This window comes from Neopelma chrysocephalum, unplaced genomic scaffold (genome assembly GCF_003984885.1).
Source record: "Neopelma chrysocephalum unplaced genomic scaffold, ASM398488v2 Primary Assembly neopelma1_22b, whole genome shotgun sequence".
NCBI classification, from domain to species: Eukaryota; Metazoa; Chordata; class Aves; order Passeriformes; family Pipridae; genus Neopelma; species Neopelma chrysocephalum.
In genome coordinates, this window is record NW_020897690.1 from 5,303,531 (window position 1) to 5,325,106 (window position 21,576).

General features: G+C 37.3%; 1 protein-coding gene across 1 annotated transcript in view; it reads right to left on the bottom strand.

The window, feature by feature from the left end:
- Window positions 1–1,693: 1,693 nt before the first annotated feature.
- MBP (myelin basic protein) overlaps window positions 1,694–21,576 on the bottom strand; it is an 87,503-nt gene continuing 67,620 nt past the window's right edge. The window contains exons 3-8 of the mRNA XM_027678637.1: window positions 19,719–20,149; window positions 7,507–7,614; window positions 6,986–7,021; window positions 6,378–6,410; window positions 5,284–5,406; window positions 1,694–3,487 (exon numbers count right to left, since the gene is read on the bottom strand). Coding sequence (XP_027534438.1) covers window positions 3,431–3,487; window positions 5,284–5,406; window positions 6,378–6,410; window positions 6,986–7,021; window positions 7,507–7,614; window positions 19,719–20,149 — 788 coding nt within the window. The 3' untranslated portion in view covers window positions 1,694–3,430. The remainder of the gene's footprint in view (window positions 3,488–5,283; window positions 5,407–6,377; window positions 6,411–6,985; window positions 7,022–7,506; window positions 7,615–19,718; window positions 20,150–21,576) is intronic.

Here is a 21,576-nt window from a genome sequence, read left to right on the forward strand (position 1 = left end):
CTTTTCCCTGTTACTTCAGAGAATACTGTATAAATGCACAGCAAAGCTGGTTGGAGTTGATTTGCTGTGTAGATTTCCAGAGGTTGCAAAATTCAGTTTGACAGAAGATGATTTATAACTGGTCACATCCAGATGCAAATCCATCCTTCATAATGGGAACCTTATTCCTGAATGCTTGAAAGCATTCAGTCTGCTCTAGCTAGGATTGCTTTGCCAGCACATAAAAACTGGTAGTGGGTGGTACTTGAAGAGAGCCTATTAAGATAGAAGGAGACTTTTTACAAGAGCACGTAATGACAAGACAAGGGAGAATGGCTTTAAACTGAAAGAGAGTAGGTTTCAGAGAGTAGATGTTAGAAAGAAATTCTTCATTATGAGGGTGGTGAGCACTGGAACAGGTTGTCCAGAGAAGTTATGGATGCTCAGTCCCTGTAAGTGTTCAATGCCAGGGTGGATGGAGCTCTGAGCAACCTGGTCTAGTGGAAGGTGTCCCTGTCCACAGCAGGGTGGTTGGAACTAGATGATCTTTAGGATCCCTTTCCACCCAAACCATTCTGTGCTTCTGTGATGCTCAGTGAGCGCATGCTAAAAAAAGATCTTGTGAGTAAAAGGATGCCACTTTTAAATGGACACTTCTCAAAGTGAACAGAGGTTTGTATAGCCCAGGTTCCTTGGTAGGATTGAGTTGGAGGTTTTCAAAGTAGTGTATGTGTTCATCTTCAGGACAAATACAGACACGGTAACCAATATGTTGTTGTTTTCAAAAGCAGTGTTGGAGTAGATGCATTATTTAAGGAAAGAGAAGAACTCTTGTTCTGAGACCAGCTTGAAGAGCCATATTGTGTAGTGGGTAAGTGAACAGTGCATAGGAATGCCCCTGTTCTTTCTGGTTTGATGTAGTATTAGGCTTATGCTAGTCTCAGGCTTCTTGGCTTGTGTCTGCTCAGAATTTCTTTTGGTTTATGTCCATTCCTTCAGTACATGAAATTACTCTCTCCCTAGTACTGGTTGTGCGTTCCTGTTTCAGGAAAAATCCTTTTGGTTACAAATCAAGTCACCACTTAAACTTGGTTTTCAGCAAAACAACTAGTGAGTAATTAAAAGAATAAATTTCAGTCCAAGTTTTAATCACTTTCAAGAGACTCATGTTGGTAAAATAATGCTTTCAATTACTGTCCCTGTTTTTTCTACAGGAAGTAAATCCAAAAAAGCCACTTTCAGCCTCTGGGAAAGATGACTGTGGGGAAAACAAGAGTGATGAAGGCAAGGAAGAAGCTTTGGATAAATTCTGAAGTTCTACAGTGCAGTATTTTGAAAGATATGTTTCTCAGGGGTTTTTTACCTTCAATATTCTTTCCCATTTTTGAAGGCTATTTGTGCCACATTTGTTTGTGAAGGGCAAGATTTCATTGCCTGTTCATAGACATTTTATGCCTTGCAATATCCCCCTGGTCTGTAGCTGCCACTGCACAGACACTGGTCTCCCATAAGTCTTGTGTCCAACTGGCAGCTTTCTGGGCCATGCTAAGTCACCAGCAATGTCACTGGAAGCCTGTATGCAGGCAGCTGGGTCCCAAAGTGTCATTTTCTAGTATCTGAACGTTATTCATAAATTGTGGGAGGAAAAAAAATAAATCAAACAGACCTTCATATACATGACCTTTTCCTCTGTAAAAAACAAAACTGGCCCAAGTTTCAAGTTGATTACTTTATTTCAATAATGAATATATTTAAGAGCTGTGTTCCTATAAGAACAATATGTATTCAAATTAAATCAACTATTACGTTGCAGAGTATACATCTGAATGAAGCTACAATAGAAAAATACACATAGCAACCAGTGTAGGTAATAGAAGATGTAATACTTCTGTGTATACTTAATGATTTTGGCAGTTTTGTTTTCTTTAGTTTCTATGTATTTTCTATCATTTCATCTTCCATTGCTTCATATTAATGGACACTGATTTAAACCTACAATAGACTTAGATGTGAATGCAATTACATAAATATTTATAGGTAAATTTCACTGGGCACTTATTAGGAATGCAGTTTCAACCTACGAAGCACTACCTGTAGTCTACAATGCATAGGCTAAAACTAAAAAAATAAAATAATTAATCAGACACTTAGATGACAGCTTGAAGAAATGGTCAGTTTAAGTAATAAAACAGTGCAATTCAGAAGAGCCTTTTATTTCCCTAAGTGTGGTTGGAAATACAATTGCCACACATTCATTTTAGTAATTCGTGAACAATTAATATCTAAAATCTAACTGAGCTACAATTTATTTCTATGAGGCAACTACAGTACAACAGTTAAATGTTCACAGTAGTTTACTATGAGTTTGCTTTGGTGCACTGCCCTTAATAGGCATCCAGGTGTTACTCAGGCAAAAGATGAGCTGATCAAATACAACACTGCTGCAATACCAAGAGAAAGACTTCAAATTCTAACATGAGATGTGCAGGACTACCTGAGATACCAGTACTGAAGGGCTTTCTTTCAGAAATTAGACTTTTTTGTTTGTATGTTTATTTACTCATTTACTGTACTGCAAAATCAATGCTGTTGCAGCAGAGTTTACGTGAAGCAGCAGTGACATCCAGTGGTCACTTGTGCAATCTTAGATGTTTCTCTGGGAATATCCCTTGTTTCATAACATTAGTCTAACTCAAATTTGAAATCCTCTTTCTCTCCCTCATCTACTCTTAATTCTAATGGTTTGGATGCGATGAGCAATTCATGGCATGGAAAGAATTTCCTTATTGCTATTGCTCTGCACCGTATTGATTCTACAACATCTGCCCCCTCCCACATTTCACATACCTTGAACTCCCAGTGTTTGGTAAACCTTTCCATGACTGCCTAATCCTGTTATGAAAATAAATTACTCTGTGAGTGAGAGAAGGAAGATTAAAACAAAATAAAAAACCAAACAAAAAAAATCAAAAAAACTATTTGGATAAACAGTCCTTACAACTTCTGCACATGTTGGTTTTTTTTAACAGCAGTGTCTCAGAAATTCATTAACAGCAGTGCTCAGTGTCCAAGACATTATAACTCTTTATTTGTAATTGTGATGTTCACTAAAACGAAACCAGAAGAGTTGAGCTCAAATTAGGTGCTTGGGAGAAATAATAGAGTCCAGCATACAGTTAGGGCATCCTGAAGAAGAACAAGTAAAGTCAGAGATCTTGTTACTTCACATAAAATAAGGAAAACATCTAATGAAGCTACTTTTTATGTTCCTTTCATTCAACTGTTGGTCAGGGATTGCCAATAGAAGTTTGTATAGTGTACTGCATGCAGAACCTAATTGCCATTAAGTAATGGATTGCATCTATCTAGGTAATTGTGGCAGCTGTTATTAATTTTAAGGCAGTTATACTATGAAGCGGAGTACAGGATCCTTGAATGGCATCTTAGAGCTTCAGCGCCTAGCAATTGGTGAACCAGACCGCGATCCAGGTCGGGACCCAGAGCCTCCCTGTGGAGGGAAGAACAGAGTTAGGTTAATTAAAAGGTAATGTGTATTTGGGGCTATACATTGAACAACATCAATCTTTAGTATGTACAACAAAAAGAAGCTAAGAATTGTTACTGTAACCAGGTGATGTCTGAACTGTTTACTTCAAAAAAAAAAGCATGTGTGTACTTTGGGACTGTTTTCTTTATTTTTATTCTTCTCATCTTTCAGCTCTGCCTCCCTAGTTTTACAGAACTGTTTCAAGGAAAAATCAGTCAAAATCAAATCAAATTCATTTGGTAGTTCACTTTTTTTCCTTTCAAAGATATCTTAAAGATAACTTTTTTATTGTCAAAGACTGTAGACCTGTATAAAGAAATAGTTGTTAATGCCTCCTGCTGTAAACAATGGGTCTAAATCAAATGGGCCTGAATAGAACTCTGATATGAATTCCACAAGTTATAATGGCTGGGAAAAGACTATCTAAAAAGTAGAACTGGTATATGTATCTCTCAGATATATATAAATCCAAGCTAAAGTAGCTGTGATGATTATGCAAAAAAAATATTGAATTTTATTGAGAGATCATTAATGGGTATTTTCAGATGTTCAAATGAAATTTTACAAATAGTGTTAGTATATAGCAAAGGAATTATTGATGTATCCAAACTCCACTAAAAGCTACAAGTGCACAATGCGAAAATTAGATTTAAATGGTAAACATTTGATTTTTACCTGTGCCTCTGAAGAGCTCATTCCTTTTCTTAAATTGCAACATAAGAATTCTTACTACCTCCTTGAAGTTTTCAAGCTGTTGCTCGGTGTTGCATATATTTGAAAAACAACTCTACAATGGAAGACACATAACCTAAACCATGTAAGAGATAAAAATGCGGAGTTTGCTACGGGTGAAGGTGCTGTTATGTCTCCTGTTGCAGAGAGGAATAATAAGAGTCTGAGATTGGGATCTCAGACCTTCTGACTTGAAGGTGACTGCTGGCTGCATTCTTCATGTGCGAATAGTACAGTAGATGATTTGTTGTGAGTGAATGCTTTACTACCTTTGAGGGACAACACAGTCTTCGTCAAAGTACCTGCCAGTGGATATGATGTGTCTGTTTCCTGACACAAAATATGAAAAATCCTCACAACTGACCTTTCTTCCTGTACTGTTTTCATTTATTGGCTGTGTTGGTGGAGCTGTGCTGTGACTTGAAATGGTGAACTGAACCAAATTAAAGATAATCTGACCAAATGTTTCTTTTTCATATGACACGGTTTTCCAATTTACTTGACTTAAGTGGTGTTGCAAGTTACTGTACTGACATATTGTAGGAGTTCTCCCACCTGGAGTGGGAACAAGCAGGACTGCTCAAGTTGTTATTGCATCTCAGCCAGGTGTATGTGTCCAGCACTGCCTTGTACTATCATTCTGCAGTTGATCAGTTTGCTTTAATTTTCACCATTCTAGATAACTTAGCAGCAATAAGCTGTGTCAGCTCATTTGTCTTCTGTATTCCAGCTCATTTGTGTGTTCATTAACCCCACTGATCCTGGTGCAGGTCTTTGTGGGACTTTGTGGACTTACCTTCTTTCCTGATGGTAACTAACTGTGTATTTTTACCTTTGTTTCCTATCATGTAAGTAGTCACTAAGCCATGAAATAACCTTCTAGTTTATCCATGCAAATATAATTACTTCAGAAGCTTTAAGGAAGTGCAGCTGTTTCAAACATGGCAGATTCTGGAGAGGTTTGGCTTCTCTTTTTCCTGGACTCAATTTTTTTGTACTTAAGAGTAAGTTCAGTTGTACTTTACCAGTTTAAAGATTCTGGAAAGAGTGCCCTGGCCCTCATGATAGGATCCCTTATGTCCCTTGTGAGCAGATTTATGCTCATAGAATTTTCCGCTTCCATATCCTGGCTTGTGTCCTTCACCACCCTGCAAAGAAAGATTTTCATGTATATTGCAAATTATCACATTCAAGTTGTCATATGTACATTGTAATCTTTGTGATCACTGAAATGTAGTACTCAAATGAGGAATTTGGAGGTTGTTGGAATAGAACAATCTTTTATGTAATGACAAGTAAAGAAACAGGTTAGGAAATGATCTGAATAGACTCAAATCTGAGGGAAGCATCAATCTGTAAAAAATGAATTCACAATCAAAAATTGAATACTTGGAAGGTTAACCTGCATGACAAAACTTAAAATGTTTTAATTTCACAAGTTCTAAGATGTCAAACATATCAGCTAATTTGTGGTGTTCTGATAAGGAAAAAAAAGCTTAATGGCTTGAAGACTTTGGTATTTTGTCTTAAAATGCCAGTAATTTACATGCCATCTTGTATAAAATCAAACCTGTGGTAGAGAAGTACAATTTAATTAGTTCTGAAACAACTGTGGAAAGAATTTGTCTGGTAACTCTTTAGGCAGATCACTTTTTACCGACGGGTTGCAAGGAAAGGTGGGACAAAATATTTGGATTAGTGACAGTGTTAGTTTTGCAGACTGTATAAGAGCAGTTTGAACTGTGGAATAAGCACCTATCCCATCCCAGCCCTCCCTTCCATTTTTGTCCATCCCAGAAAAAGAAAAATGCAACAGATGAGTCTTCTAGAATTCTTAAAGGAGAACTTTGCCATGCATTGGATTTTGCTCCCTTTGTGCTAAAGCAAAAGAAATTATTGCTGCAAGAGCTGTCAAGTTGCTGGATAAGAGCAAGCAACACAATTACCCATCTTAAAGTGCTGTGGAAGGAGGGAGGAAAGTGGAATGGGAAAAGCAAAATAGCAAAATTGAGACAAAACAAAATTATCACGTTGCCGCAGCAGCTTGAGGCAATGGAGCAAGATATGCTTTGGCCTGGCAAATAAAATGGCTGTTACTGAAAGCACATTCATCACCTACCCAGCTAAATCTGGTGAGGGATAATCCTCTTCCCTGTACATGCAAGAAATAGAAACAATGACACGATGATCACTATGGAACATAGCATCTGGGTGTGCCATACACAGAAGATGAAAAGGCAGCAAAACTTATTTAATAATGGCCAGATAATGAGGCAGGAGTTGAAAATAAGTCTGTACAGTCATTTCACGAAGCAAAAAAAGGTCAAAATTCATTATTGTAATTACAAGAACTGACTTTACTAGCCATGGTTTGTCAATATTATGTATTTAAAAAGCTAACTGAGCTTAGTAAATATAAGGACAGTTTCTGGTGGGTGAGGCTTGTTTGAAAGCATTATCTATTGTTAGTCTATTACATAAAGCAATCATAGCATGAATTGAATATAAAAATCCCTGTGAGTGGCTTTGATTTGTCATGCCTCAAGTCAGAAAGTGCAGGAGTAAGAGAACCATGGCTTCTATGTCTTAGGCCCTTGCTTTAAATTATTCCCAATGATACTGTAGATTTTTATTTAGTGTCATTAAAGACAATGAATCAGGTTTGCAGTTGAATTAGTATGAATTAGCCCATAAATGGACATTGCTTGAGCCCCTGAAATCACTTACCTTTGCTTGCATTGGGGGAGGTGTACGGGGTGAGACCTAAAAACCAACATAAAAAAGTTGTAAAATGAAGGCAAAAATAAATTTAGGAAATCATCAAGCCTTTTGTAAATTATCCATGAGTTAAAAATTGTAATTGCACTGAGAAGCTCCTCTGCTGTCTTAGGATTTGCCTAGAACACACTGGATTTATGTCTGTCTTAATGCAGTGATAATTCCTGAATACTACCAGTGTTGAAGACAAAAGGCAAAACCCGTATATGATGAAGCTGTATAATTGACATCGTTGCTGAAATTTGACCAGGCTAATGGAGAGTTCCATGTGCTTTTTTGGTAGCATTACAGTATTGTTTGTGTTCCTAGGTAAAAATTATTTTTGTATTTGAATGGCATAATGAGCTCAAAGGCACAGTACAATTAACAAGGCTCAAAATAAAGAGTAATGATTGTGGAGTGTTTGGTTGCTGATGGATCCTAAAGAAAATATTTCATTTTACTGCATAACAAGAGAAGGGGAGACTTACAATGTTCTTGAAGAAGTGGACTACAGGGTTGTCATCAACAGGTCGGCCATGCTGAGATCTCTGGGGGATGGACCCGACGTGGTGGCTGACCCTGGCTGCATGTATATCCTGAAAAACAGTGTAGGCATATCAGTGAGTCAGCTGGGAAGGACAGATTAGCAGTGATGGTATGAAGAGTTGTTTTCACTAGGAATGAAAAGAAGAGAAAAATGCCTTGGAAATCTACAGAGATTGCACTCTAAAGTTGTCAGTGCTATGAAATGGCAAATACAGAGTATGGATATGGACATATGTTGTGCATACATATGGATGCACGTGTTTTTAACATTACAGCTCAGTGTGGAATTAAGCCTGTTACTGGAAAGTTTAGGTAGCAGAAACCTTTTAATTTTACCTAAATGGGGAACTTTTCTTGAGGAGGATAGTAGAATGTAATTTTAGAAATTAAACCAGAAATAAAAAAAACCCTTGAAATTATGTTGGGTCATTTTTCATGGTAGAGCAGGAATACATCATGTATCATTTCTCAGTTCCCAAAGACTGCATAATGCTGATGAGCTGCAAGAACAATGTGGAAATCAAGTGAGGCCAACAATACTTTCTATTTTCAGTAGGGCTTCCTGGGCAAGAGTCCAAATTAAGTCAGATATATTGTTTAGAAGATTGATCTCCATAGGAAAAAAAAGCAACCAATGTAGAGAAGTTCAGCTGGTTTTTATCAGGGTTGGTTTTTTGCATGCTGATGATATGTAGATACTGTTTTAAAAGCAGGAAATTCTAAGTTTTATTGCATCTGTTGGATCTCTGTAGTGTCAGGCAGGCAGCCCTACTTATACTTCTGCAGCAATTTCTACTTTGTCACTAGTTCCAGTGTTGACAAAATATCCTCTGTGGCCATGATTAGGGAGAGAGAGCCAGTAAGCTGCCAGCAGGTGTTTAGGGCAAGTTACTTCAGCCATGTGTTTTGTTTGTCTTTTTAATGTACATTCAAATCACCCATTGCTTTGCCTTTGAAACCAGCTGACTGCCTTGTCATTAGGACAAATAATATGATAAGTGCCGTGGTGTTGCAGATCTGAACATCCATCATTACCAGCAGAAACTGGTCACCATCCAACTGCACAACTATTACAGTGCAGATTTGATTTGATTGCCTGTGGGCTGTGAACTGCCACAGGCATGGAGAAAAGCTGGCATAATAGGGTTTCAGAGTTTGGATCAGGTTGAGTTACTTGAATTTGGCATTTTGATCAATTATTGGGTGATATTAACTTGGCTTATTGAAAAGGTCATACTGTAAATACAAAGTTTTTTCTGCCTGCAGTGCCAAACATCATCACAGTCTTTGTGTCCCCTTTTAATGTGTATGAAGCAGTAGCAAATCTAAAGTAATTTTTAATTACAGTTCTGAGTTTAATACAATGTGTTTCCTGGTGTTACAAATAAAGTGCTTTCATTTCATCTTGTCATCAGCAAACATCATATGTCCTCAGGATCTTTGATATTATTCTCAATTTGTGACAGGTAATGTACGTTTCTCTTCAATTCATTGTTGGAATTACTCTTTCATCTGTAGTTTGTTTGTCCAGGTTTTGGATCCTAGGGGCAGAGAGCAAAATCCAGTGGTGGTTTTTTAATCTTGCTAGTATTTATGTAATAACTGATATCTAGAGGTGTTAAAAGGTAAATTAGAATGGATTCAGAATGAAAGGAGAAAATATATCTGGTTTATCGTGCTAGGATAGGTTACTGGGATGGTGTGATACAAATGGACTTTTTTGAATGAAATCATCCAGTAGTCATTGTACATTTCATTAATACATTCAGATCATCACCATTTAACTTTAAATATTCTTTAAGTGCTTGGCCTTAAATGATATACTTATTAAAACCTAATAGGAATAGAGAAGAGCAACCATGTTTTAGGAAGGGATGAAATTTACTTCTTATTTCTTTATGTTACTGGTGTCTATTGCCCAGCAGCTGCAGCGAGTTCTTCCTACATCTCTTGCAATGTTGTAAGGAATTTCAGTCTTGAGGGCATTGCCAATAGAAAGTATCCTTGGCTTTATATCTATGTATTTTGAAATGCACTTGCAAAGTATAAGTTGAATTCAGAGCCCTTGGGTACTGCTGGTGAAGTTTAAAATGGAGATGCCTCTGTTTGTGCCCTTAAAGAAAATTTAAACATACATTAATTTTTCAGTAACTGAATGGGAGAACACTGAGCTTTTCCTGTTCCCAGTTAACATTATGTTTGACCTTAATAAAGGATCCCTACTAAGTCAACTCCGCCGTACGTTCAAAAAAGCCGAAAACAACCCTTAGGCTGAATTATTTTAATAGATAAAATTTGCCAGTACTGGAAGTCTAAGCAGTGATTGGGAGATCTCATGACACCAATGCAGTTTGCAACTTCACTGTGAAATTATTAGTTTTAAAGATTAATAATGTAATTAAGAATTCTTAAAAATACATGTAAAATACCCACAGTTATTCTGTCATGCGGAGTGATTCAATATTGCAATGTTTTGCAGTCTTTTCTGGTGCTGCAGAGGAAGGTTGCACTGTAGGTTACTCTGTCACCTACCTTAGGCAGGTCAACCAAAAAGAGAAAGAGTAACTGTGAATGCAACGCAAAGAAAACATGCAGGTATTTTAAGTCTCAACGTTAGTTGGTGTGGCATTCCCTGTATTAGCCATCTACTTTCACATCAGACTAATTACATTTACTGGCACAACCTGTATTAATACCTCCACTTGGGGTTTTCTGCAAGATTATTACATTTCCAATTTACATGAAGATACCCCTGTGTGTGTGTGTATGTGTATATATTATATATATATATATGCATGCTTTTCAGTGTTGTGCAACAGCTGACTCGGGGTATAAAAAGTATAAAAACTGTGGTTAAGCAGGCTTGTATTTAGTGATGAAATCCATCCCTGACTTTACTTGCTATAAACATGGTATGTCAGATCTTCCAACTCATTAAGGGAGACTTTTAAATGCATATTATAAGCTGTCACTGAGAGCTCATCCTCCACGAGAGGATTGCTTATAGCTGAAGATCCCATATATGTGTAAATAGAAACATAAAGCTCTAACTCCTACTCAGTTTGTTATAAGCTTTAGTGACAATAACAGTATTAAAATACTTTGGGTTTGGAGTACTTGCATTTACAGCTTTTTTTCAATCCCCTTCAGTTATCACTGTTAAGTGGTTTTGTTGCCTACTTTAGGATGTGAGATGAAAATCTAAACACATCCTATAATGTTTCTCTACTGGCAAAATCCAAATACATATGAAATAAGGAAATAGCTGGTTTAAAATGTAGTCAAACCAAGTAAAGATTTTTGATATTCATAAGAATGAAAAACAATTAACATTTCCATAGTCCAATGGATTTTCTTCACAAGATGCTCAATGAGTCACTGTGCATGAATTTAAAAGAAATCATAAAAAAATTAACAAATTTCAGATTCATATAGACATGAAAAGTACATTTAGATTGGCTTAGAAAACCAGACTGTTCTGCAACCTACAGGATGTAATGCTTACCCAGCCCCACCCCCCCAACTAAGACATTTTCAACCATACTGGTAGACTAAAATTAGTTTTTAAACATTAAGTGATGAACACCTCTCATGTTGGTTTTTAGGAAGAAAAGGCTGAAAGATTATAGGCAATTTGTAAGCTACTCAGCTGATTTTGTATTAGTCCTTGAAATGGATTCTGAATCCAGACTCTAAGGAAATTCCTACCCAGGTTTGAATTTCTGTAATTAGTACCACTTCAAAACAGTATGCTAAACAGGAATTGAGACACATCCTTTCAGTAAATATTACTCGGCATTTACGTTTTGGTTTTTTGTTGTTTGTTTTTTTTTTTTAAATGTGTAAATTGTATTATATAGTTTGACTAGAACAATCTGACAGGCACATTGAATATAGAAATTGCTTCATCTTGGAATTTGGAGAGGCTTTGTGTTCCTGGGCGTAGCTGGCACTGTGTCAGAGCCCTCCAGTGCTATTACCCAGCTTCTCATCAGGCAGCAACAGAACATACAGCACGTGTCGTGTGAGGATGTATTTTTCAGTGCTTATTCTAGTAGTAATATAATTTCTGTGAACATGCACTGCTAAACCAGAGCTGTGTTATACTGATGTCGTTGCTTCAATCTTCATTCATGTACAACCCAAGTACCAATTTGCTCTTTGTGATGATGTTTGTTCCAGGCTGTTCACAACTTGCTGATCTGTTACAAAAAGCAATGTGGATACTGACATCTTCCCCACTGGCTGGTCTGATGGTGCCATTATAGTTAATTACCAAATTCAGCAGGCTTTTCTAATCGCTTTAAAAAAAATGGGCCACACATCCTTGTAATGGTACTGATAATTTTTACTAATGTGGAAATTAAGACAGAAATGAAATTACTTGCTCAAATTATCCTTACAGAGGACAATTGGCAGCAAGAGAGATGTAGAGTATGGGAGATTCTGCCTTCCAGAGTTGTGCTGAGATTGTAAATACAATCTTTGTCTAGAAATAAGTGATAAAAAAAAGAGGTAGAATTCTTATCAGAGCGAGGGGAATAACAAACATGTCAGTAAAGACTAGAGATGCCTGAAAAGTAAGAAATGCAAGGAAAATAGGAAAGATGGCATGAAGGAGGAAACAATGGAGAACACCATCAGGAGAGGTGCCAGTTGATAATTCAGAACCACATTTCCCTATAACTCTCTTATTCTTAGTGCCTTGATGATTACTGTTCACAAATTAGCAGGTGAAAGAATTACTGGAGAAAAAAAAAGAATCAAGACAGTTGTTCAGGAGAGAAATTCTGGTTTATGATGGAACCAGAGTGAGAGATTGGTGCCATCATACCTTCTGGGTTTTTCCCCATGACCCATTTATTCCATTGTTGTGGCACTTGATAAATGGTTTCAGAGGCACAACGCAATGCTTTAATTTGCCTTTTTTTTTTCTGAAGCATTTTTCTGCCCAGCATAAATCATTTCATTCAAATATTCTTCATGACAGAGGCTCTTTATCTGCTTGGACAGAGTCTCTGGTGCATATTTGGTATTGTCCTCTGTGTTGTTTTATCAAGTTGGTATTGATGACGTAGATTAAACCTTGTTGAAATGATCCATGGCTTGTGTGGGGGGTTTTTTGGCTAGCTTTTTGGTTTTGTTTGGTGGGTTTTTTTGAGAATGATCACTCCAGCAAAAAAGAGACTTTGGCTAGTATTCTCAGAGTAGCTTCTGCTACCAGCAGACTTCACAGCGTTAAGGACTTAACTGTACATGGTCAAGATACAGAAGCATCCTAGAGCAGTATTCACCATGATAAATTTCTACTGGTCACCTGTATATTTGGTGGAGATGCATCTGTTTGTTGGTGCTGCTACAGTGAAAGAATGTAACGTTGTGGATATGGCTAGTGGTAAGAAACAGACATTTCTAAATATTTCAAAAAGTCCTGTTCCCTAGTATTTTCATATAGTCATGAAACTCTTAGAATGAACAAGATAGGAATTTTTAGGAAAACAAAAATATAAATACCAGGTGCACACTATCCCTTTATAGCTGCTGACCAGAAATAAAGAGGAGAAAAAACCTTGATTTCTGGAAATAAACATTTCATCACTCAAGACTGCACGCACTCACCCACCCACAAAGTATTTTATCAGTTCTCAACTTCAAAGGGACTGGCCCAATTTTATTTCTTTTCTGCCTTCAATAGGTAAGCAAATGACAAGCTAAACTCTTGTACAGGTTGTTAAAAGTACTATTGCCTGTATCAGCATAACTTGGAGAGAGCATAACAGTAAGGAGAGTTTACTATTACAAAAAAATTAGACATGGCATGGTTAATAGCTTATTTCTTTTAACAAATACTGTCACTCTGAGGTAAAAATTCCAACAATAGTTAGTATAAAATAGGGAAGATAGATCACCCCAAACCTAAGGCTTGTACAGCTTCCAAGGCACATTAATTGTAGGGTGTATCATCAGAAATGAAAAGGTAGATGCATCATAAGCAAAAAGTTAAAGAGAGCTAAGGCTGATCTTGGGTCTGCAGAAGTAATTCTGTGTTTTACAAATGTTTTTAAAATTGCTTTGTAAGAGATTCAGTAAAATCACCTGAAAATGGCACTGGATGATTTTTTTTGTGCAGCTCAAAATGAAACCAAGTAATTTTTGGGAGAAATGAGTAACAGAACATGTCTAACAGGAGACCATTTGAGGAACAACATAAGATATTTTGCATCACTACACAAGATGAAAGCCAGAATTGTCACTAATGGTATGTGATGACAGAGGTACAAAACAAAGTTAGTGGGAAAAAATGCTTTTGTCTCAGTTTTCTATTGGGCAGTGTTTACCATTGTACAATCTCAAAACAACTGAAAACAAAAACATTAATTTCAGCATCATAAGATGTCAATTGCTAAGGATAATGCAGTACTTCCTTTACAAGGAAATAATATATGTGATGGGAAAAAAATCCAATATAACAGATTTTAGTCTAAAACTGTTTCTTTTTTATCAAATTGGTTCATCTGCAGAGAAATAAACAGATGGAGAAAAATTCAATGTTAGGTAGAGAAATACCTCATGTTACATTTTCACTAGATCTATTTGACCTTCTCCCTGCCCCTCCCACTTGTTTAAACAAACACACCCCCACCTCCATATATAGTAGTAAAATTAAATCCAGACCTTACTCTCAGCTGGGGTGTGGGGCCCTGCAGGTGAAAATGAGAGGAATTGTTGAGAACAGCCAAGGGCAGTTACTATCATAAGACCCAAAAGCAGCCATGCCATTAGGCTGAGGCCCAGGCAAAGTGCACCAGCAAGCGTGGAACTTCACCAAGTGCTCAAAAGAATCCTTTGCACTCTTCTTCAGCTCCCACTTAAACTTGTTGTTATTACTATGACTATTATTATTATATCATACCTGCAGGTAGAAGACTCTAGAAAAAGTTAGGCAAAAACTGTACTGAAATATCCTGTTTGTTAGAAATTCAATGAAAGGGGGGAAACCTTTTGATGCAAACTGATTGTATAAACAGAGACCTTTAAAATGCTTCAGCTGATTAATGTGTATTTTAGCCTGAACATGTTGCTAACACATTTCTGAATTTAAGAGGCAAAAAGAGACCATATAAAAGACAGCAAAAGCAGTGAAGCCCATTGGCTTTTCCTGTCTGCCCAATCATGATTTTCTCTTTAACTTGTAATACAAATCAGCAAGCCCCAACTACTTTTTCCCATTTCTGAACAAACTTTGCCATGCAGCTGCTGTCAGATTGAGAACAAAGCATCACTAATACTTCACCAAAAGTTACTGCTTGCATTTCTAAGCATCACTTACAGAGCATTTACTTGGTCCAACTCCCAAATTCATTTAGTTTGTAATAATCGCTTTAAGCAGTAATTTCCTTGAAAATGCAAGTTCCAATACATTAAATAATGTGTTAACTATTAGGCATGAACAACATGTATATGGTCATACGTGTGTTAAATGAACATGTCAAAATCAATCCTATGTAATGTTGGCTCCTAAGTGTACTCACCTGTTAATACTTTCTGGTTTTGTATGGGTGACAATTTTTTAAACCAGAGAGATCTAAAGTGCTCAGAGGTTCTACCACTGCACAAGCTAAATGAGATTCAAACTGGCAGTTCTGATACATTAATTCATGTTCAGGTATTCATCATTCATTACTACCTGCTACAAACAAGAGGCCAGATTCAGTTCCCATTATCATAAAGCGAGAACATCAGATTTAGGAGCTTTCGTTATTCAGAAACCTAGTCCTTTCCTTCCAGCAGGCAATCTCTGTTTATTTCTATCCAATGAACTGTTTCAGCTGAATTTTGGAGAAGAGCATACAGCCTCTTTATGACCTGAAAACCCATCATGTACACGTAGTAGTTTGTTGCAACTTCTGTTAATGGATTAAAGCATTTAAAACAAATTAAATCATTAGTACACCGGTTGTTGTGATATAAACAGTTTAATGAATACATAAAGCACATATAAAGCAAAAGATTAAAACAAAATTATTGTTACAACCACCATAAACTATATAAAAATATTTTTTACAAGCACGCTGCTTGCACAGCAGGTTTTACAAAACAGAGTATCACGAGCAATACCACTCCCTGAAAACTCAGACTTGGAAATAAAAATCACAGTAAGTATTAACTTAAATCAATGCTAGTCTGACTAGTATATGATGTGATTTAACTCCTTTTCAAATTCTTCATGGTGCTGTAGTATACATTAAAGCTTCCACAGCAAATGTGTATAGAGTTTAAGTGCAAGAAAAGAAAAATTATTCTGATTAATTTATCTCTCCCTGGCATTATTTAAAATTGTGGTTCCTAAACTTTTTGCCTTTGCATGTTTATTGCAATCGTTTTTGTAGATCCCTGTTCCAGGAACTGCTTAACTTAGGAGTGGGTTTGGAACTTTGTTTCAGAAATTCTGATCCCAAACCCTGATTCTGCTCAAGATGAGAAGAACTTCAGCCCAGTGCTGCTCATACCTTGTATCTGTCTACAGGATGGAGAAGCCCCATCTCCTTCCATATTCCTTGCACCCAGACACATAGATATTGGGAAAGAAATATAGGAGCAAGGCTTCATACAGGCAACAGAAGAACTTTACAAGATTGCATACAAAACTTGAAGCAAAATGTATAAGAAAAATTGATTTAATCTTTCACTTAGTCTGGCCTTAGCCTGTTGTTTACTGTCACACACAATATTTTGGTTTGTTGCATCTGTGTCACAAACGTAGTTTAAAGTTTAGTACGTTAATGCATAATGTTAAACCAGGACAGAAAAGTTCTTGTTTCACAATCCAAACTTTAGTAGGAAAAAAAAATCATAAACAAAAGAATTACAAAAGCATAAAAAGCTGCGTCAAAGAAACAAAATAGCAGTCAGTACATACTGAAGTTGAATACAGGCCAGAATCTAGGAGGCACAATAAACATTTGATCATTTTAACAAAGTTGCTTAGACTCTTTACAAATGTTTAGGTAAATATTCTATAAAGATTAGGAAGGAAATAATTTATCCTTATGCCATTCTCTCTTGCATGCTTTTTAAAATGTCTGCACCACAGTTTCTTTCTGTCGCCATTTTAAATTCCTCTTTAGTACAATTAAATTTGAGCTGTGCACAACAGCAGTTTCATTTGGAATATTCTGTCTTTATTTTTTTCTTAAAAGTACAAAATTCAAGCTGATTTGGATTAACTTTTGGCTATCCAAAAATCTTGATGGGGATGGGATTGGGGGAACAAGGACCACTGTGCTTACTGTCCCTTAGAGAAGGGGTATTTCTGTACATTCCAGTATTTCTATTTTTAACAACTCCCATGGGACTCCCATGCACTCTTAATTTAACTTCAGAATTGCAGGGTAAGAGAGAACCTGTTCCATAGGAATAAAGGAGGCCATCAAACAGTCCCAGCATTGTTCCTACCCCACCTTTCTGTACACAATAGTGAATATTATTCACTAATATGTTTCTTAGCCATGGTTGCAACAAGAAAATGCCTCCACAAAGAATTTATGTGTTTTGCTTGAATGTCAGCCCTAAATCTGTACAAAGAGCAAGTGTTGTCTTTGCATTCCAGTGCTTGCTGGTGTGGGTAGTGGAGATATACACTCCCACTGGGGCATGGACTGGCTGAAAAATAAAGATTACAAGAAAGGCAGCTGCAGAATTGCTTTGAAATGCTTCAAAATGAATCAAAAATAAGTGCAAGCAAATAAACAGTGCAGCTCTAGGAACTTTTGCAATTCAAGCCTTTGAAATTCATCCTTTAAGGTGCTTTTCTTGAGATCTTATTTACCAAAGACCTGTTTTCTTAATGGAGTCTGGAAAACTGCCAAGGGACTTCATTCTATTTTTGGTCATCCATGAACACCATCTATCAGTAGTCATACTCAACAAAATTCAGCAAATGACAACAACTATTTAGGGTTTAAGCACAAGTAAGACTATTAACCATCTGGATTTCCCCTGTGTACACATGTATAAATAAATGACACCACAAGGCTTCCTTGATACAAGAAACCAAAAGGCATTGTTTCAAAGGCTAAATAAATAGTAGTTGAAACAACTGCCTGTGCCACTTGCTCAATACTTTCTACACTGCCCTCCCATGAGAGAACTTCCTAGGAATGTTTCCTAGGACATGCATCAATATTATCATTGTGTGGAACAGTGCTAGAGATGCTTTGGCACTGGAAGTCCTAATGTGATTGACTTTTGCCAAGATAATAAAACTTCTCTGGGCTTCCAGCTCAGATCTGCAGGTCAGGACTCTGTAACACTACATGTAGTTGCTCTTAAGAAAAATAAAAAACTACTTCTGGTAGATTAAAAAAAAAAAAAAAAGAATTGTCCATAATTCTGTACTGTTTTGCAGACATTTAGGTGCTTCAAAATAGCAGTTTATTGAACAGCAACAGAGATAAAAGAGATGATCTCCTGCCCTCTCATACATAATTATGTAGAGATCTGTAGAGAATCATAGCAATCTTGTTCATGCCAAAGGATAAAATACATAATTTGTACAACTTGCAGTCATTTTTTAGCCATTATTTCTAAAAAGTGAGTTGGCTGGTTTGATTTATTGCCAAGCAGGAACGTACATACCTCTGTGTATTCCGTATGCAGAATCTAACTTTTTGGTATTGTTTCTTTTGTGTACAAAGAACATTTCATATACTATTTTTCACTGAGTAACACAGTACATGAATGAAACAGCAAGAGTTGAGCTAGCCAACCAGGTTCCAGAAAATAACAGTGTTGGGAACAGCCTCTGATATCTGCAGAAACTGCTTGTGGCATGTATGAACATTACATACCTACAGAAACAATTGCCTGGTTGCTAAAACTGTCAGTAGCATTACAGGCCCCAGTTTGTAAATGTGAACAATGAAAAGAACAAAACACACAGCTTGCTTAGTACTTGCTACCAAGTGTGAGAAGCGTCTGGTTTTAAGTTTCTAGAGTATTTTTCATCCAGTGGTCTCTACATTACAACAGCTCTTCAGGGAAGGGCTATTATACATTGTGGAGCTTCCAGGTGTGGAGCTGTGAAGTACACTGACAGCCTGCAGCTGTTGTACCACCACAAATCAGTTTTACACCACAGAGTAGTACGTACTCTGTCCCAGTGTAAAATTGTAAGACAGCACATATCACAGGTTAGAAATAGTGCATAGACCTCAGAGGTTGTCAAAGGTTATTCATGGGCCCAGTCAGGAATTATAAGCATTGCTTTTTGCAACACACAACTTAAGCAACTACAATAAATTCAGCTAAAAGAAGGTTTTACAGCCCTACAGCAGTTCCATTAAAATACTTATGTAGTGTGTGGACACACAAACACAAGATTCCACTTATCATTTACATGGCAAAGTGTACAGCAAAAATATCTTAAACTTTGCCACTTGAGTAATAGTGAACTAATATGCCAGCTGCATAATTTATCAGAGGAGGCAGGTTAATACTGGAAAAGGAAAGAATTCAATTAATAGCCTTTCATCAATACCTTGAAGAAATGGCTTGTTATAAAAATTCTAATATGAAATGCTTGGAATATATCCCAACTTCTTGCCAGAATAAAGCAGCTGGACTATTTTGTACATCTGGGATTCAGGATAATATCTGTCAAGCCATCTCCTCGTCAGTGCTGTCAACTGAGCTTAAAACATGCTTTTTCACAAGCAGGCTGAGAATTTGGCCACAATTCTTTTTCTAACATCTATTTCCAAGTTTGTCTCTCAGTTAGTGCCAAGTGTCTTGCATTTAGTGCTCTCATTCAGCTCCCTTTTGCAAATATTTAATAATAACGTACAAAAGCAGAGCATACAAAAACATAAAATGCACATTAAATACTCATAAAAATTCCTCTCAATAATGTTTCTATAGCCACCTGGAATTCTAATACTCCTTGTTACTACCCAGAATAGCTCCTCTTGTTTCCCAGATCTATGCTTTTTTTGTTGTTGTTTTCAGTTTAAAGCCAAGCATTACAAGTACCACCTTGCTGACTAAGTCAACTCTTGCATTAAAGCAGTTAGACCTTTCTTTTAGACCCACCCTTCTTATTTAATTGTACTGTATTTTCCTGTAGCCTTGCAGTTCTCTATTCCTCAGAGCTCACCTTGCCCGAGCCCCGCCGGGGAACGTGTCTTTCACCTCCAAAGAATCTGCCCAGCGAGTCAAGTAGACCCGAGTCTCTGTGCCTTGGAGATCCATGTCTAGCATGGTCTATAGTGCTTGCAGATGCCATTTTTGATCCGTGCCGGAAAGAGGAGCGTTTTTGTGAAGCCATCAAATCCGAATTCTCTGAAGCTGCTGCACTGTCTTCTTGGATGGTCTGTAACTCGTCTGACTCTGAGGGCCGATCTTTGAAGGTGTTGTCTTCTCTTCCTGGGGCATCTCGGGAAAAGAGGCGGATCAAGTGGGGGCGACCAGTCGTGTCAGCTGGGTTGGCCTCAGGCCAGGCATTCTTTGGGTCTGCTGTGCCTTTGGAGTCTGTCACCGCTGGGTTCTTCGTGGAGGTCCCATTGTTCTGGTTCACATCTGCCTCTCCTGCAAACAACAAGGATGAGATATGAATACAGGCCTGTGAAAAACAGCCCTGGAACAATGCTGCTTTCTTTCCCTTGCCTTGAGATGCTCATTTCATACAAAACCCGTAATATGTGCAGTTGTAACGAAACTATGTTCTCTACCAGCCTTTAAGAACATTAAGCTATCTTGGAACTGAAACCGGGATGATGTTCTCACACAGATTTGCAGTAGTTCTAGGTGGGTTTTTTTGGTGTGGTTTTTTTTTTTGTTTTGTTTTTCTTTTAATTTAACACATTTATAAATAGATCAATAGATTACTTGAAGCACAACTGAAACTAACTATCTTGCTGATGAGAGGCTTTTAATGAACAATCAGAATTCACATACTTTCCCGTGAGGACTGCAACACTGAACTATGCCCTTTTTTCCAAAACAGAAGAAAAAAATAAATAATTAAAGTGACACTGCAGATCTGTGCATTCCCTCTCCACGATGTCAGAGCTTTTGGCCCCATTTGGAATCCCTCACTGTAACTTCAGTATGGATCAAACAAGCATAGTGAGGGGAAGGGGCTCTTTTTCCACTCTTCAATTGTCCTCACTTCAAAAAAGGCAGACAACACTAAACTGCAATTCCTGCTTGGCCTCCCGTCACAGTTTTTCTCCATGTATGATTATTCTGGCACTCGGGGTACATTGTCCTAGCGCTGAAGGCCTAGAGCAAAACTGTACAATTTGCATTTAGTGCTTGTGAGAAAAACAATTATCAGAAACTGACAAGCTTTTAGCCAAGAAAGGTGCCGAGAAAGACCCCTGTGGTGAAAGTGCCTGCTGCCTTCTCCACAGCTGAGTTCTGATGTATGCAGTAAAATATCTGAAAAGCATCAGCTGCAGCACAGTTAAGCCCTTAACCTGTACTAGCTCTGTCTATCAGTGATAAAAAGATTTATTGAGGTTTTTTTAGTCTATACTATGATTCCTGCTGTTCTAAGTGGAACTGCATCCACTGATGAATATGTCTTATCTCTAGGGAACACCAAAAGAGTATTAGTAGATCATTGCTTGAGAAGCAACCTTCAAGCACAGATACCTCTCACACACTCTATGTCAGAAACGTCTTTTGGAGTTAAGGAGGCTCAGAATTTCAGAAATAAGCTACTGTTAGTCATGTGTTACCTTTAGGATCTACTTATTGCCTTGTTACATTCTCATTTCATTTGGTCCTTGTTGCCATGGGAGGGAAAGAATCTGGTAAATACAGTTATGTTTTCAAAGTACTCTGGGCTCAAGTACTTTGTTGATTCACCAGAGCAATTTCAGTTATTGACAATTATTTCATATGGTTTTACCCACCCACAGGACACCAAAGAAAACTTTTCTAAGGCTGAGAATAACTCTTAAATAATATTATGGATACCCACACAAGACAGTAATGACGGCTTTTGC